The 18,538-nt window shown below is 46.0% G+C and overlaps 1 protein-coding gene across 2 annotated transcripts in view; it reads right to left on the bottom strand.

Annotated features, from left to right (window-relative positions):
- Positions 1-5,428, bottom strand: part of LOC146856277 (CD209 antigen-like protein C) — a 295,861-nt gene extending 290,433 nt beyond the window's left edge. Inside the window, exon 1 of one of the 2 annotated variants that reach the window (XM_085650715.1) lies at positions 5,176-5,428. In XM_085650715.1, the coding sequence (XP_085506841.1) occupies positions 5,176-5,254 (79 nt within the window). In that variant the 5' untranslated portion in view covers positions 5,255-5,428. The remainder of the gene's footprint in view (positions 1-5,175) is intronic. The other variant, XM_085650716.1, reaches the window with a different exon arrangement.
- Positions 5,429-18,538: the final 13,110 nt, after the last annotated feature.

Genomic DNA, 18,538 nt, shown 5'->3' with positions numbered 1-18,538 from the left:
GCAAGCCCCTGTGTAGTGGTGAGGCTCACTATACACCGTAAGGGGGCTGGTCTAACAAAATTTGCCAGGGCTGCTTTGTGTTTGCAATCCGGCCCTGCAAACAAATGGCAGATGAATGGCACTTATTTTAAACAGTCCCCTGTCTGCTTTCGGGCAGAGGAAAACGAGGGACATCTATTATTTTTTTGTTCGGCCTACACAAGGCAAAGGACATGATGGATTAAATCACTGCGTCGACTATTGGGTGTAAGGCAGCAGGGCCGGACTGGCCGAAGCAGGCACTGGGCGTTTTCTCGTTGGGCTGGAAAGGTGGGGGCCGGTTTTAGACCGGGGTGAGGACAGTTTTGTTGCTGGGGGCCGGGTTCACAAAATCGGCCCCCTGTAACAAAATTGTTGCAGTAATGTTTTCCACCAGCACCCCAAATCCCCTCCCCCTCCCCCAAGGGCACGTCCAACGTAATTGTGAGGGCTGGTTTGGGGTCCTAGTCCGGCCCTGTAAGGCAGTAGACAGAAGCCCTGAGAAGCTGTAAATCTGAGACCACTCCCTTTGTGGTGTTGAGTCTCGAAGTATCTTCAAACCATTTGACATGTGAGATTTAGACTTTTGAGAAGTGCCAGATAAGGCCACCTGGAGGTTATTTGCTTGTTCTGAGGTATAGGCTAGTTACTGTTTCATACCTTGCTACTTTAACTAGCTTGCAACCAAGGGACTGTTGCAATAATTCAAGTGGAACTGTAGTCAGCGCTTACCTTGTCCTGTAGTGCAATTCATGTTCTTGACTTTGTTTTTTTAACTATTTCACTTTATCTAGAAAATGTGCATATTTTGAACTGCTAATTGGGGGGCATATTAACAAGGGCTGGCGATAACATTATCACCGCTTTAGTGTCCGTTTTCGGGCGAAAAGCAGCGATAATTTTATCGCAATATCATCAAGGACACGCTAGTGCGTGTTTTCTTGACTAAGCGCCCGTTTCCAGCATGCCTAACTTCGCATCTCTAATGAAATGCAAAATGGGCGTTACTGGGCGTACCCCTGACGGACTACCTTGTAAAATATCGCGAAATGTACATTGCGATATTTACAAGGATGCCCACGCATTTTTGCAGACGTTAGTTTTTGGCAAATACCGCGGTTTTCGCCAAAAACTAACATCTGCAAAAATGCAGACTTAACTATACCTTACAATGGGGGTGGATTATGCTGATACGACCACAGGGTCGTTTCAGCACGGTTATAGCTGTTTTCCATGGAACATCGCTGGAAAACCAGCGATATTCCATGGAAAACACCGCTATCGCTGGGAAATTATCGCCATTGCGCTATGCGTTGTTAATACAGCGAAAGCATGGCGATAATTGCCAGCAATAGCCGTCGATAAAAAAAGCGATTATTATCGCTGCCGCTTGATAATATGCCCCCTAGTTTGTTGTCGACCTGAGCTCTGCTCAAGTGGTTTTAACTGTTGTAACTATGAATTCTGGATTAAATTATGCTTATGGGCAGAGTCTTGCTGAAAATGTATACTTTTTTTAACTATATGTGAATATTCAACTTGTAAATATATGTATTAATTAATGCATTGTGGATGGATTTTATCCGATGTGGCATAAAACTGTTGACTGCCCTCAAACCACTCTGCAGAGCTTTACCTTTGTCTGGCTCAGTAGATTTATGGTGCAATGGAGACTGGCATGGTTATCTAAAGTACACAGCAAGAAAGCAAATGATGTCTCATTGTGTGGAACAATACCCCACATTTTCTGTCTTAATACCCTGGCTCTTGACCCTATCCGCGAGCATCCCTCCCAAGCTCTTCACATGGCCTGCCCATGTGCCAGAAGTTCCTCACACTGTTGCACATGCACTCCAGACTCCTCATACTGCCTCCTAAGTTATCCAAGCTCCTTGTACTGTTGGTCCATCTTCCTCTGCTTGTTGCTGCAGGGAAAATGGCCACGAGTGCGCACACGTGCATGCACAAGCACGCCTATAAAGCATATGCACAGCATGAACATGCACGTGTATGCACTCATTCACACAAGTAAAGCCAGCTTTAGCGCTGATGGCGCCTGATGCAACAATATTTTTTGGCATCCTCCCCCATGATCTCCTCCTCGGATTCCCTCACTACCACTGGGCGACAGTGCCCCTCATATCTCAATAGCCCCACTCTCACATACATTTCATTTGTTTGAAAGCGCAGGTAACGACTGGCATCACTAATCCACTCAGCTGTCCACACAAAATACAGATCTGTTCTTTGCACATTAAACCTCTGCACTACTTTATGTCGCGTCAAAACTGCCACTAGACAAAACTCCATCCCTCTCTCTAGCAGGAACATTAATCGCAAGAGTTATCTTGGCACTTTTATTGCTGCCTGAAATCTGGATGCACAAGGAACCCTACAGCAGGTGCTGTTAAATCTTAAATTATTGCTAAGCACAGCGCCCCCCTCAACCCCTCGGTTAGTCCCTCCCATCCACCCCCAGGTCAGCGCCTAGTGGAACCGCACCGGTGCATCGCCTTAAAGGTCCTCTGCGCAAATATACCCCCAACAGAGAGATGTGAAAGCTTTTCTGATTAGTACATCACCCTCAGGCAAATGGTAAAGAAGTACAGTACTCTTCCATCATAGAAAAGACTCAGCTATCAACTATCGTGCAGCATTTAATAGTGGCATCGGCGCAGGGGCCCTAGAGGGCCACTGAACCCGAATTATGACATTATTTTACTTCACATTGAGCGTGCAGGAGTGTCCACTATCCATGCTAATGGATGTATGATGGTACAACGCGTACCATCACAACGCGGTATGTTACATCGCGGTTTTGACAACGCAAGTCGTTACATCGACTTGCATTGGAGGGCGCTGGATTTAGGAATAGTGTGAATTACTATTCCAACTCCAGTCTACGTACAGTAGGGAAGGTGTTGGAATAGTAATTCACACTATTCCTTAGTCTAGAGTGCCCTCCAGCACAAGTCGGTGTAACGACTTTCGTTGTAAAAACCACGATGTAACCATACCGCGTTGTAATGGTTGCGTGGTAAAGGATATTTCCCATGCTAATACCAGGGCCCAGTGTTATTCTCGCAACGTCACTGCGTCCTGGGGAGAGAGAGAAGAGGAAGTCGTGCTATCTCCCTCTGTGCCCTGCGTGGTAGAGTGACCAATGTCCGTAAATTTCACAGACCGTCCGTTATTTAGGACTCTTGTCCGTTGTCCGTGAGGAATTCTTTCCCGGCGCCTTTTGTCCGTAATTTCAGACATTCGAGCGAGCTGTCAGGAGCAAGCAGCCTGAGAGTTCTGTAACTCTCACTCCAGGGGCCAGCTCGCGCTCCAGCTGTGATCTCAGGGGCCTGCAGGAGCCCCTCCCTGACCTGGCACAGGCGGCTATCAGGCCCATTATCATTCTCTATGTCGGCCTAATTATCAGATACAAAATGATAATGGCCTCTAGCAATGACAGCATTTGCTCAGCCTCCTCCTACCAGAGCCCAGTGTATGGTACCCTGTTTTTTTTTTGTAGGGGCTCCTGTCACGGTGAAACAGCGCCTCTTTGTGGACAGCAATAGAAATGGTTGCAAAGTTATAGTTAGCAAAGCCAAAGACGTGTGCATGCTCGCTTCATGTGAATTCACACTGCCTTTCATACATACCTTACAACCCCCTCCTCCTGGTTATTTTTTTTGCCAATATAAACATTTTAGAATGGATCCAGCCCTTCTCATTTTTTGCATGACTGGTGAGTGTCTATAAGTGTGCAAATATGTTTCTTTTTTCTGTTGCATGCCTCTGTGTCAGTGAATTACCTACGCAACCAGCTCATGACACAAAAACACAGATTCACAGAGTGTATGTCCTGCAGGAGTCACATCTTTATTTCTTATCCTCGTGAGAGCCTCATCCCTTCAATCGGCTCCCTCACCACCTTTCAGCGTTCATTGTTGCTTCTTGTTTCCCATGGTGCTATCTTTGAAACAGGTTCCAGTGGATTAGGATTTTTTTTAATTAAATGATCTTGCATTAAACCCTTGCCATAAGAAGTAATGGTGTCCTTGTAATCAGCACAATAACCAGATCTTTAAAAGCCTCCTCTAATGGAAAGCAGATTGCTTCTGTAACTCTGGGACGATTGATCATCCAGATGCAGAGCTCCTGTCCTCGGCGATGGCATCCCAGAACCTCCCGCAGGTAAGATGACTTACTAGTTCCGTGAAAAATTCGGAGACACTTTCTGCAGGGAAATATTGATGGCATTGCTTGCCGAAATTCTGATTTTCCTCTAACACTTCTCAATTTATAGTACCTCTCCGATCAAGTCTTGACAGCCTTCTGCGCCTCTTTTCACTGCTAGATCCAGGCACATGCAAGGCCAGTGCAGATTTTTTGAAAGTGACCAACAGACCTTCACTGCCTTCCTGAAAGATTCTGGAGATTACTGGGTCGTGTTCCGGATCATGCTGCAAACAAGAAAGGTTCTGGGCAACAAATGAGGAACAGAATGCTGAATAAATCAAACATGCGCCCCCATTCAAGAAGCCTGGGTTAAGTCCATTCTTCCTTTGCTCACTACACCTCCCCAGTTTAGCCCAGCAATATGCAAATCAGTCTTGGCCCTGTTCCTCATGGGAACAGTCCAGCCCGAACTGCCAAGCCAGGTCCTCCCTGGACCGGCTACAAGCATCCTTGGACCGGTTACAGGGCATCACACCTCATCAGCCAGGCTAACTTGAATAGTGGCAAAGTTGCGAAATCTCATCTGATGCGTCTGTAAAACTTAGTTTTGTCCAGAATTTTTGTCCTGAATTTTGACCTTCTGTCTTGAATTTTTGTCCTGAATTTTGACCCTTTATCCTGAATTTTTACACTCACCGTCCTGAATTTGCACCCATGCCAGTTCGTCACCCTACTGCGTGGGAAGACGAGGACGCTCGGCCCACGGTCCCCAATGTCCCCATAACTAGTAGAGACGGACTCACGCTTGGGCGTAAACGCAGGTTCCTGCGGATAGATTGAACCCCCCTGAAGATTTAGCCTGTCCAGTTGATAAAGCTTTGGGGGATCTACCAAGTACCCCATCAGGTGTTCTCCTTCAAAGTTTACATTCGTTCCGCCCCCTCCCCCACTCACTCATGCTGAACCTAGAACGGGCGGGTACTCTACCTGCTGGGTAGTTCCTGAACCGGCCCCGTTTCTCTCTTTCCCCTGCTTCGGCCTCTTCGTCGTCAGCATACCGGTCCATTTCTTCGCCTTGAGGTCGGCGAGGGTCTTGGAGGGGAGGTGGACGAAGGAAGGCAAGGATTCGTTAGGGGCGTTTCAGGGAGTCTGAGGCGAGGGAAGTGTATTACGGAAAGGGTACGGGGCGAGAGCTCGAAAGTCTTTGCTCCATCGGAAGCACCCCTTCCTCTCTGCGCGTGCGGGGCGGAGCGCGCCCTGTCCAGTATCTCTCTGCCAAACACCAAACCGGAGCTGACCACGACATTTTCCCTTCGCCCTGCTCACCCGAACGTCCTTCCTCAGCAACCTCTGACCCATCTCCACTGTGTCCAAGAAAGATATGCTCTGTTGTTTACACTTTTGGAGCCCCCTTCCCCTCATATTATCCAGATAGACACACAGCCGCGTTTAAAAATACAATGAAGAATTATGAAATTTGCCGAGGGTAGAAAATGATTTGTTAGACCCCGAAAAACACCACACAGCGAAAAATGATGTGATACGCCGTTTTCTGCTGTCCAGCTGAAACATATTTCCTTTCATTTTCTTTAAATGATAATACATGTCCCCACATTTACAGGCTTTTCGGAGGAACCAGCCTAACACGACACTTGCCCTGCCCCTGCAAGAGGAGATCTTCTTGATGTGTGACTGACTGGCCGACTCTACCAGCCTCTAAGAGACATCAGCATTAGTGCCAATATCGGCAACTGTAGTCACACAACACACAAATACAAATACATCAATAAACCACACCACACTTTTGTAAGTGGAGAAATATTGCTGCAGGTTTATTAGCATAACCAATATGCAAACATGGTGGGTTATCTTACGGGCGATCCGATCCCAGGGCAGGCCAACCCCTATGCCGCCTGCCCGTCTGATAAGCCTAAATTACACTGTGTCAGTCGCCAAATGGTGCATACCAAATCTTGGGAGGGGCCACCCCTCCCATCCGTGGACCACCAGTCCACTTGCTTACTCACGCCCCCCCCCCCGAAAGAGGTGGGCGGAGCGTATTATGGCAGCCCCCGGTTGCTCAGACCCACAACCGCCCGTAGGACTAACGGGGCGCCGTCGTTCTTCCAGGGGACAACCTAAGACATCCCTGGGTATCCTGGCTTAGCACCACACTGTGCTGCTGCATGAAGTACCCCTTGGTATCTGCAGACTCTGGATCGCCCTGTAACTCCTCCTGCAACACAAAATAACATGTTAGAAAACCTAACCCCCCCTCACTCCTGTACCTCCGGCTGCCGGGTAAGCGGAGGGGTGGGCAAGGCGAGACGCTGAGGGACAAGAGGGCGAACATTGCGCGGGGACAGCCTAAATACCCTTGTCCCCTCCCCCTTCCCCGGAAGTGTGTCCGCCGGACATCCTCCCTGGCCGTGGCCCAGGGACTAGACTGGTGCCTCCAGTGCCTTCCTGTGGCACTAAGCCGCCCTTTTAGGGGGGGCTGCTGCGCAACCCCCCCCCCCGGGCAGCCTTGCAGTCATGCAACTAACTCTCCCCTGAGGCATGACGCAACTGGCTCTGTCCCATCCATTACTGAAACCTCTCTGCCCTTTCTAGCCCTGACACCTTTTCAGAGGTGTGGGCTTGGCCTGTGACTAACATTGTTTTCAGACTTACCAATCTTTAAGAGGCACTGGCCCGCATGTGACTGACTCACCCAGCAAGAAGGCGTCTCGGATCCATCATACCCATGTGTGAGACTGACTCTTCCGCCCCTACCAGCCAGCGGTCGAAATGGGCGGGATCGGCAGCGCATGGAGTGCCTCCGCTTATTAATTTAACAGAATCCGTTCCCCTATTTTTTTTTTATCATAAGAATTCGTACCGGGACGGCAGAAATAGTTAAAGCCTATACACAAGGCTCGGCCGTTCGTGGCCGTTGGGAACGGGCGGGGAGGACAGAGAAGGAAAATGACTCTTTTCCTTCTTGCCCAGAGAAGACAAGGACAGTGTCCACTTCTGCTCTGCTGCTGGCAGTTGCCTTCTTATTCCGTCTCTTTCTGTCTCGGTCTTCACTTGCTGAGAACCGTGACTTCAAGAACACAGGGTCTTAACCTCTCTTTTCTGTCCTTTCCTTCATTCCTCCCCATGTCAAATGGATCCAAAAAAGAAATTAACACTTTTGCTGGAAATGTCGTGTTTTTTTACAGGGGAAGTGCACCATTCCTAGAGGTACTGCAATGCCTGGTTAATGCATGGATGGAAAACGTTTAATGTCATTCTTAACAACTGTTTTCCATATTTTAGTTCATAAAATGTGTACTGTGGCTCTCTGTTCAGGAATGTGGTCTTTTTAAACCATACTACTTATGTTTTGTAAGGACATAAGCAATGGGCATTGAAACGGGTCCCTTGCATCCCTGTTGCCATGTTCCTAACTTCTCAGGCAAAAATACGAATTGATTTCTAAATAATGAGTGTAAATGTTAAGGCAGGGATACCCAAAGTAGGCCCGAGGGGCCACATGCAGCGTCCTGCCCTTTAATTGCAGCCCCCTGGTGAACAGCAGCCCACTGGCGTAATGGATCTTGAGGGGGCCTCCCTGCAAGGTACATAGAGGGGTCGCCTCTGGGCTCAATCAGGAGCTCTCCAGCCAGAGTAATGTTCAGAGGGGGCCCCCTGGAGCTTGGAGGCCCACTGCACTGCGGGGGGGGGGCTTTGTTACTCCACTGGGCTGCTGTTCACTTGATAGAGCAGGAACATTCAGAAAGCTATGAAACAAAAGGGTCATACTTTATTTACACGTTAACTAAAGTAACCGTAAATACGAAAAGAAGGTGTCCTAGACAACTTATCTTTAGGAACACCTTTTGTTTTAAAGACATCTTTCACTAAACATGTAAACACATTATAAACTCTCTGCAAACTTCAAAAAAGTGTATTTTGTTAACAAGCATGAGTTTTTTACCCCAGTAGAACAGATTATAGCACTGCAGTGTGAGGCATTTATTAGCAGTGATAGTTTTCAAACATGATCTTAGCAACATTCATCCCGTGCCCCCATTCTGAAAGCAACGCCATTCATGAACAAGAGGCAAGTCATTTGTCAGTTGAACCATGTGTGTAGCCTTGGTTGCTATATAATTGGAACAACATTATAGTTTTTTAAATAAAACACAAGAGAAGGTTTTCTGCAGCACACATGCTGAACTCCTATATTTTAAGATATCTCTTATATGTGGTAATGTAGAAATAGGAGGCAAAGTGAAATTAACCAATTGCCTGGGATCACACAATTTGGTCAAGTGGGCGAAGCCAGGACTGCTCCATGGTTTTCTGGTTTCACATTTTGCAATATTGGCACCAGATGAGTATTTCTTTCTCTCTCACGGTGCACTTTAGATGTTAATGCTTTGACTTTAATTCTTGATGGATGAGAATACAGCATTGGTGGAAGACAGATGTCACATGAAGGTTTGGTTTCTTGTCCACACCATGCATCTGCTTCGCATCTCCCTATGCCCACCTTTCATCACCCAACCCACACACTGTTGGCATTGTTGCGGCTCTCAGGTATGTCACAGACAGTACTTTGCGGACCCTGGGTAAATGTTTTCAGGAACCCATGCACTAAGGTAACCATGTTGTTCCTGCTTACATTTCACATGCTTTACTTAATCTTGCATTCCCTATGATTGTTTGCTTTTTCCAGGATGTTTTTACTTTTTTTTTCCAGGCAGCATATTACTCTTGTCTTGTGCATAATTTTAATTGAGTTGCATTCAGGTGTTTCTAGCGGGTCACAATTGAGTTATAGCTGAAGGCAGCACAGGTTTCTCTCAGCAGGGCAGTATGGTGTTCATTGGGGGAGAGGATGTGGCCAGAGTTGCTGGATTTGGAACTGGGGAATCATGTTCAGCTTTCATGACCTGTCCACCAGACCACTCTCCTAAGGGAGCACATTCCGATGCTAGACCTTAGAAGGCCCTGCTAGACAATAGAAACCCTGGAGTCTTAGCACCAACGGTGGCAAGTGTAGGTTAACCTTGAAGGCCTGTTCACCAGAATCCATTCTGAAGTTGACCTCCAGTCTTGTGATCAGGCCTATGAAGCAACACGCCCTAGAGCAACAGTGACTCTGTCACTGAGGTCACAGGACCCTTGAGGCCAGTTCGCTTCACCCACGATTGACCTTGTTTCAGCTGTAGCAGTGCAACTCACCAGGGATCAGCAATACAGGATTTGCATGCACACTAAACTAAGTTCACAAACTTCACTGTCTCTCTGCTTCATGCACAATCGCTTTTAACATGTGCTGGCTGCTTTGATGCCACTGGAAATATGCAGCAAAGGCGGACAACATTATGTCACAGTGTTGACTAAATTATGCAGCAAAAAAATGCTACAACGTGATGCAGTACATTTTCTGATACTTTATTGCTTTTGCATGTTTACACATACTAACAGTCGCTGCAAAGATATTGCCTCATTAGTACCAGTGTAACATACAAATGCAGAAGGGAGAGAGGTGACCAATCAACCTTTGCAAAGGGCCCTCCATTTCGCAGCAACACAAGTCACATTTTTTAGTAACTTTTGATCCATTTGAGCTACAAACAATTTTTTAGTTAAAAACATCCGATTCTGCAGCAGATGATGTATTATGTGGCAAATATGACAGAGCCATAATTATGTGGGATACATTTGCAAACTAAGATTTTTTGCCATTCATGTTTGAACTTATCTTGTGGGAAAAGGGAGGAGAAGTGCTGATGAGAGAAACTGCATGGCTCGGAGACAAATGGCTTGTAATTCCACTTTTAAGCATATTTGGGACAGTCTATGTGAGAAGTTGGCCTGGTATATGCTGTCCACTAGTTATAGTGGGCACCTTGCACCAGTCCAAACAACCCCTTATTGATGATAGGTTACAGACAACCTTTATTGAAAGCTATCCTAGGGGTAGCTATGGAGAGCAGCCTTCAGGCTAAGTCTTGAAGGAATGTAAAAGCAGCTTGTTTTACCAGTGTATAATCTCCTGAATGGCTAAATGAAAGGCAACCACACCAGGTATATATATAAAATATATGTATTTATTACTAAACACACCCTGCTAGTCTCTTTATGAGGCTAGAGGTCAAAACACATAAGTTACACTTCAAATATTACAGTAAAATAGCACAAATACACGTTAGGCCCTTGGGGCGAGCCAAACCATATACTAAAATAGTGGAATAAGAACCACAACTTAACTAGACACAAGGCCTAGAGCCTGTAGAATCGCTGGGACCCCAAGGAACCACCCAAGGTAGTGACACAGAGGGCCCATGGAGGCCGTGTGCAATGTGAGAACACAACCAAGAGCTCCCGTTAGCGGTTAGATTTTTAAAGATTAGGGACTCTTAAGATGAGCTAGGACCAAACCCTTTTGGACTTAGGAAGTTCTAGGGTCAACACCCACGGGAACACCGGAGTACTCGAGTTACCTCACCCAGGGAAGCCGGGTGCATAGGTAACAAATGGTGTCGGGGCGCGTCGTCGTTTTCTATGGAAACTGGCGAAGAAGTGCTGCTACCGGGAAGATATGAAGTGTCCAAAGAGATCCAAGCCTGGATCGAAGATGAGAAGAACTTGAAAGCAGAGAGGACAGATTCTGGGTCACTAGCCAGTGACCAGGGGCACGATAGGCGAATGCCCACCGATGTCGGGTGATTTCAGATGAAGGAGGTGAAGCTTGACTCTTCAGCCACGAGGACCAGGGGGTGTTGAGGATGACCAGGAGCTGGATTTGAGCTGTCCCACAAAGGATGTCGAGTGCTGCAGCATTGGACACAACAAGCCTTGGAAACAGCAACCCATGCAGAAAGTGAGGAAATGCTTCAGTGCAGACCAGCAAGGTCTGAGGGACTTACCACGGGGTGGGGAGTCAGGGCATGTTTGGAGCAACCAGGGAAGCCCAAGGAAAATCAGAGTTGCCTTCACAGGGACCCACCAGTCGACGGACCAGGGATCGCAAAGGAGCCTCAAGCAGAAATGCTAGAAGCGGGCTCACAGAATACTCGTTGAGTGTAGGCCCACAATCTTCGGTGCAAATGGTGCTCAGGGTGTGGGCTACAATTAACCTAAAGCACGACTTTGAGAGACGTCAGGAAGTCAATGCACTTGCAAAGGTGCACGGTGACCAGGAGTTCTGTTTCCACGTTACTCACGAGGGCTGCGGATCTCAGCTTTGCTGGGGACTCGGGTCGGCCTCTGAGAAGTCTGGAAATCCTCTTCCTGGGCTGCAGATACTTCAGAGTCCAGCGGGAGCTTCGGAGATGCAGACCAGCAATTGCTTTGTTGGTGCCTGCCAAGCAGTGGAGTCACTCCTTGACCCCAAGGGAGATTTCTTCAGTCCTCTAGTCTTTAGTAAAGCGTCGAAGTTCCAGGATGCAGTTGCAGAGTTTTGTCCAGGGATATCTAAATTCCTGTTGCCAGGGGTTCCTTACTTATACCTAAGAAAGGGGTTGGACTTACTCTAGGGACCCACCTATGGGAGGGTTTGGAAAGAGGGGTGGCTACACCCATTTCCTTTGTCCAGTTTCGCGCCAGAGCAGGGGCTAGAAGCCCCTGAACCGGTCTGAGCTGGACTATGCACAGGGACCCCAAATGTGCCTCCCGTGCAGGACTTCAAAACACTCAGAGAGTGCTCCCACCCAGCCCCAATACACATAAGCCTGTCTGGGAGGTGGTTACACCTCCCTGAGACAGGAAACCTATTGTCCAGGCCTCCCCTGCTGGAGTTTCGGTCAGCAGCAGGAGGCCAGCCTCGTGTCTGTGGCTGCAGCATCCATTTTGTGATGCCAGGGCTCTATTAAGTTTCTACCGGGTATACCAGTGCTGTCATGTCTCTCCCTCTAGAAGGGTGGGATCATACTCCCACACCAGTTACTGGTGTGGGGGTATGATTCCAGGGTGTTTGACACCAAACATGATTCCGTGCAGCCAGTCCAAAGTTAGCATTTACCGTTTGGTTATAATGCACTTAAGAGTATATGGCCAGGCTGCACTACAAACAGCATCAGAGAAGGGTCTCTGAATGCTGAGGAGGGGCTCTGCTCATGCAGCAGCACCCTCTCACATACGAACCAAGCACTCTGCCTTCAGGATTGATAAGGCCTGCCATAGGAGTGACATAGGTTTGTATGTGTGTATATATATAGTGATATAGGTAACCTATATCACAGTAAGGGGTGCATGCACCACCTTATCCAGGCTGCAGTAGCAGACCTGTGGTGTAATTTTGGGTGGCTTTCCAGGGGTAGCATAATACATGCTTCAGCCCCTGGTAGGCCTCTGGGGTACCTATGCCCTGGGTACATAGTATACCATATACTAGGGGCTTACAAGATCACCTCAGATCCAATCTGTAATGTACCTAAAGTACATGGAATCATTTTAGAGAGGAAGCAGCTAGGCTGGGGCCCTGAGTATCAGGATCCCAGCCAGACTAGAGTCGAAAAACAGTGAAACACCAGCAAAAAGTGGGGGTAAATATGTGAAGCAGATCCTACTCTCCTACAGGCCCTCATTCATGGAATTTATTTCTACAACCAGCTTAAGGCAATAGGGGTTCAGATGGTGCCTCAAATCCCTTCAGTCGACTGGTTTTCACTAGCCAAAGAGCTCTAATCAAAGTGTGCAGGTGATGCACTCTCTTGACCTGTTAATAGAGGTCACTTTCTTTCACCACTCACACGTAGTTAAAGGAGAAAAGCCTGAAAGTCTCAGACAAGGTCCCGCTGTTATACTATCATCCTGCAGTCTCTCAGCCAATAAGTCTTTCACATGAAATGGAAATTACAGTAGACACTTATGTGACCATTGCCTTGTGTGCTCTACAGAGAGGCCAAGGATTGGATGATCATGTAGTGTACTCCTACGGAATACAAGATGAAGTAAACCATGAACTGTGAAATGTAAACTGGAAAGAATCGCTGTACAATTACAAAGTGGTTTGTGAAAAAACGCTGTATCGATAAATGAAAGAGGCAGATGAGCCATTTAAATCTTGAGTGAGATGCTGGGCTCTGGCTCAGCTCGAGGTAATTGGAAACAAGTTAAGCTTTCATGTGTCTCTGCCTGTCACCCTTGCTCTACCCTTGTGCACAAAGTTAAAAAGAAAGCATCGACATTTTAGCAGTGGCGGCTCGCCGTGGGAGTGCTGAGTGGAGGAGGGGCGGGAGAGGGGCAGGGTGGGGGGGTAGTGGAGTCTTACATACGACGGACAGGAGTAAGGTAAGCAATTACAAAATAAAACAATTTACCTTACGCCCGCTGCATCAGCGAGTTGGCCATGCAGCACGCGCAAGGTAAATTGTTTTATTTATTTAATTACTTTCCTTACTCTTGTCCGTTATATGTCAGACTCCACTGCCCCTCCCAAGCCCCACCCAACCGCCCCGGCGCACTCCCACGGTGAGCCGCCACTGCATTTTAAGTGAAAATGAGAGCCAAATAGAAAATCATTTAGTGGCTGATTTCTGCAAAGTGAGACTACAAAACCTCTGACTAATCCTGGCTTTCCAACTTAAACAAAGTTGAGATCTTAGAATTTTTTTTATTTCACCTGTCCACTTTTTCATCATTTGTACCTTCAAATGTGTGCATTCAGAACATGGGCTGTACTAATGCATTATGTTTAGTGTAATAGACTATAATGTTTTGCTCCATCTATATGTTTGTGGGTCACAAACATTGTGCACATGACAACTGACTTTCCTGTTAGTTCACTAATGGCATTTTCACCAAGGAAGGGGCAGGAATTGTTCCAACTTTATATTTAAAAAACAATGACTTTTAATAATTACCTCTAATTGAACGTATAATGTAACTTGTTAGTGTCAAAGCTGCAGCATGTTAAAAAAAAAGAGCTCTTTTTAATTCTGAAAAGAATTTGTCATATTTTACATGATGTTTGTTGCATGATTTGTATGAATAACATTCCCAGGGCTTGGCTCATGCAAGGGCTATTAGAGCCAAGCCAGACCCTTGGCTGGGCTTTGACTCTGCTCTCCCTGTTAATTTGTCGTTTTGCCCACTTTGAAAAAAACATAAGCACACTCAGTTTTGTTTCTGAAGTTCTTTTTCAGCAAAGTATCTCGACTCGTATGTCTCATATCGCACATGAATTTATGATCTCCTTTGTGCTACCTACCTTGTACAGAAGCTGTAGACCCTGGCCAGAAAAACTAATCACACATCTCAAAATTATGGGTTCAAAAGGTGCAGCAACCTGTCATAATTTACATGCCACACTAAGAAACGGAGAGACATTCTCCAAGCGTAGACACCTTGGGTGCTAATAAAATATGAAAAAGAAACCTCTTTCCTTAAAATGGGAAAAAGAAAGGCAAGTTCAGATTTAGCTTTCTGTGCGCGTTATTAACCAAGTGCCGTGCAGCATACTCATGGTGGCTGGGCGGGCGCGCAAGCGCGCATCTTATGGGGAACACTGGTTGTAGAGCAGTGGTACTCAAAGTACGGCCTAAGGGCACTAGCGGCCTGGCAGACCTCTCCTTGCGGCCTGCAGACTTTGAAGTGGTCTATCGCTAAACACAATAGAGGGTCGGTAAACAAAAAAGAGGGGAGCTGGAGAGTGTGCAAAAGCAGTTTCACTGCTCATGCTCTTGTTGCCATCTTTTGTGTTTACTCAGATCCTCTGTGATGTCATGTGCCCAGCACTGGCAGGAAGCAAAAGCCCTTTAAAAGTCATCTGCTGCACATTCCCAGCTGACTTTTCTGGGGCCTTTTAGGAAGCTGACTTTTTAGGTCGAGCTACAGAGCATGTGCTGTCTGCAAGACCTGCTGTAATTGATAATCTGACTTTTTTCCCGCCTACTGCTTACCATTGGTTGACCCTTGTGATGCTCTTCTTTGGTGCCTCCCAACCGGTTCCAATTGGCAAAACTTATTTTCTTTTGAAGGCTAAGGAGCACCAGTAAAGTACCGATTCCTTCAGTGTTGATCTGTTTTTTGGAGAACTCTTTTTCTTCTGTTTCTTCTGATGCATTGCTATTTGTTCATTCTTTTTTCTGCTAACTTGTGACCTCTCTTCTCTTCAGGCTGATGACGGTGTTATTTGTCTGCACTAACGTAAGCTCGGGAAATGCTGCCATGGGAAGTGGGTGCATACAAGGATGCTTCTTTTTTTCTGGCTGTTTTGGGGTGGGGGTCTCCCTGGCCTCATAAGGTGAGTCTGCGTCCCTCTGCAGTTGCGGAACAGAATACAAATAGCCCCAGCCCCCCCCCACTCCCCAAATACTGCTCATGGAGAGCTCCACCTCAGTGCTCCTCGCCCCCATATCTCTTCTTTGCTGTCCAGGAAATCAATTTTTAACCCCGGTGCTGAGCAGCAGAGCTGGGCCTGGGACAGCGCTCAGACCAGAGATGGTGTCCTTTGAGTGCAGACCGCGGCAGTGGCTTATCTCACCGGTCCTGGGGGCTAAGGCGTGATCTGCCCAGGACATCTGTCTGCCACTGTAGTAACAAGCATTTGCAAAGCAACAGGTCTCGCATTTGCGACACTCTGAGCTATTGCCAATTTAAATGACAATCAATAAAAGGCATTGTCATTTACAATACCAATAGGTCAAACCCTCACAAATGCAAAACCTATTCCATTGCAAATGCTTGTTTTCAACTGCTAAAAAAATATGGCTGCACCCAAGCAGGCAAAGTGAGCCGCAGTGAAGTAACCGTATTATTTAAAGGTGCAAGTCAAACAGGAAATGGAAAGCCAAAAACGCAGCGCTGCGTCTTTCTCACAAGTGAGTTCTGATAGCCTGTCCCTTTGCAGTTATGGCATTCATGCGAGCAGGTCCGTTACTGCTAGGAAGTCGTGCAACTTTCTCTGAAAAATTGCAGTTTTAGCTGGACAAATACCACAGACACTGTTTCTTATCAATGTCTTTTTACTTTTATTTATAACGGACATGTGAATCGGAGGAAAGTAGAATATCTGATATTCATTTATTAACTTGCGTGCTGGACAACATGCTTTAGTGTTTTGATGTGTTTTTCGTAACTTTTTGCAAGGTTCCTTTGTGGATGCTGTACAATGATGTTGAAAATCAAATTATGATGAACATGATTCGTTAAAAATCTGTCATTGTTAAAAATGTAACAAGAAGTTTTTGGCACTGGCTTAAAAAGGAGGCCACGAGTCAAGGAAAATGGCTCCTTTGACTGGTGTCTGGAAAATAAAATACAGCAATTACAGGGTGCAATGTGCCCCTGATGGTTCTGGGCCCCGGTGGAACTGCGCCTGCTTCACCAGTGCTAGCTGCGCCCTGGTCACGTGATGAAGATGATGCTTGTATTTAATTATTTATATTTCTGACTACAGTTTATGACCAGGAATTATGCTGTAGCACGGGCATGGTAAAAGAAGCCCAGCGGAATTTCTTCAATCCTTCTTTGAGTGGCGGTCGTAAAACATAGAGTTGCTCATGCCCAAGGGTATACTCTGCACTGTGTGCCTTATGTCTTTTTATTGGATGCTGCGGCTAGCCTTGCATCAGAAGCCGAAAGCAATAGTTAGGTCAAGCCTAGCGAGCGCAGGCGCTGCTCTGCGAGCCATGCTGAATTGGAGTATAGACTTAAAGCCCCACCCACTTTCTGCCCACATTTGTCATTAGCTTGTGTTATTGTCTTACGTAAATGCTGGCTTCTGATTAGATAATAGGCTTGTTAGACCCTTCTTAGTACAGCCTTGTCTTCATTTGTAACCTCCCATGAGGACTGGCCCTTTTACTTTGGTTGTTACACGGTACATCTTATTTACAATGTTAGCACTATTTTCTTTAATGTTTTCTCCTACAGCAGGCATTACATGCTTTCCTGTAACATTCAGCACAGCATGCACGCTTTCACAGGGCACTCTTATTAAAAAAAAGCATTTGTTTGTACACTTGACAAACAACTGCTTTTTTTAAAAGCACAACATACCTCGCTTTAACTTTACTAGCGGCCGCAGAACTTTCTTTAGACACGGCTCATCTAAAGAAAGGGATGTGGCCTCTAGTGAAAGGTCTTGTATTTTAGAAACTTTGAACTATTGGTATTGTGAATGACAATGCCTTTTATTAATGCAGGGTTTTAAAACACAAATAAAATGCATTGTCATTTACAATGCCAGTAGCTAAAACTCTCTCAGTTGTGAGACCTATTGCATTGCAAATGCTTGTTTGACTTTGCCGACAATGTCTCTGCCCGCAGCCTGATCTTTTCACGCCATCTGCAGTCTGCTCTCTCAAGCACTCTGCCGTCATTGAGGATTGTAGCAGGGGGCCTCCTCTGGATCGGGCCAGCCTGCTTCCCTCCTTGCCGCAAGCAGACCAGATAATTTGCCAGCCTTCCCTTCAGGTCAGTTGTTACATGTGTTGATGTGAGTGAGGCAAAATTTATGCGTGGATACCACAGACAATAAATACAATGTAGATCTCAGCCCTTTTATTCAAAATGTGTTTTATGTGTATTTATTCTACTTGAAATTCCACCAAGTTAAAAACTAATTATGTGGCATAATGTGGCACATTTTTAATAGTTTTGCTTAATTATTTCATCATTTTTAAACTTGGTAACACTGTGTGGACATTGATTGCACCTCAGTACTACCAGTTAAACAACCAAATATAGCCAAGGAGACTTCATCCCCCAACTAGTACAATGCCAAGAGTCACGTTTGCAGAGTGATAAAGAAAGGACATCCTTAATGATTGCACAGGTAGGTATGATTCCATGAGTGCCATTGCCAAGGACAGACTGCGATTACCAGGTGTTTTTAACAAAATGTAAAACACGTATATAGACATATTTTGCATGAGGTTTCAGTGTGGCTATTTAGTAAGATACTAATTTAACTTTCCCCTTTGTATTAATCTGTTGAAATAACTAAATCAAAAATGCATTTTCCTTCTTCACAGCAACACCAAAGGGCACAATGACATCAGTAGTCACGAATACAAATGACAAAGGGAAATACAGACATATTTTACACCAAGTTTGAGTCTAGCTCTTTAGTAACATATTGGTTTAACTTTATTTTAGCAACACATTTATAAAAACGAACAGTTTCAAAAAATAACTCGACATCTGAACTCACAAATAGAACATAACCACCAAACACCCATCAAACTACCCATTGTTACCCAAACTCATGGGGAATTAAACACTGTTGCCAAACTAGTGCAATGCACAATCAGAAAACATCACATGACCGGGAAAGTAAGGAACACCATTGGATAATATACTGTTCAGTAAACTAAATAGGAAGTAGATATCCACACCTGCTACTTGAATCTTCTTTTCGAGA

Source organism: Triturus cristatus, chromosome 4_1, assembly GCF_964204655.1.
Source record: "Triturus cristatus chromosome 4_1, aTriCri1.1, whole genome shotgun sequence".
NCBI lineage: Eukaryota > Metazoa > Chordata > Amphibia > Caudata > Salamandridae > Triturus > Triturus cristatus.
This window is presented reverse-complemented; position numbering and strand designations above follow the sequence as displayed.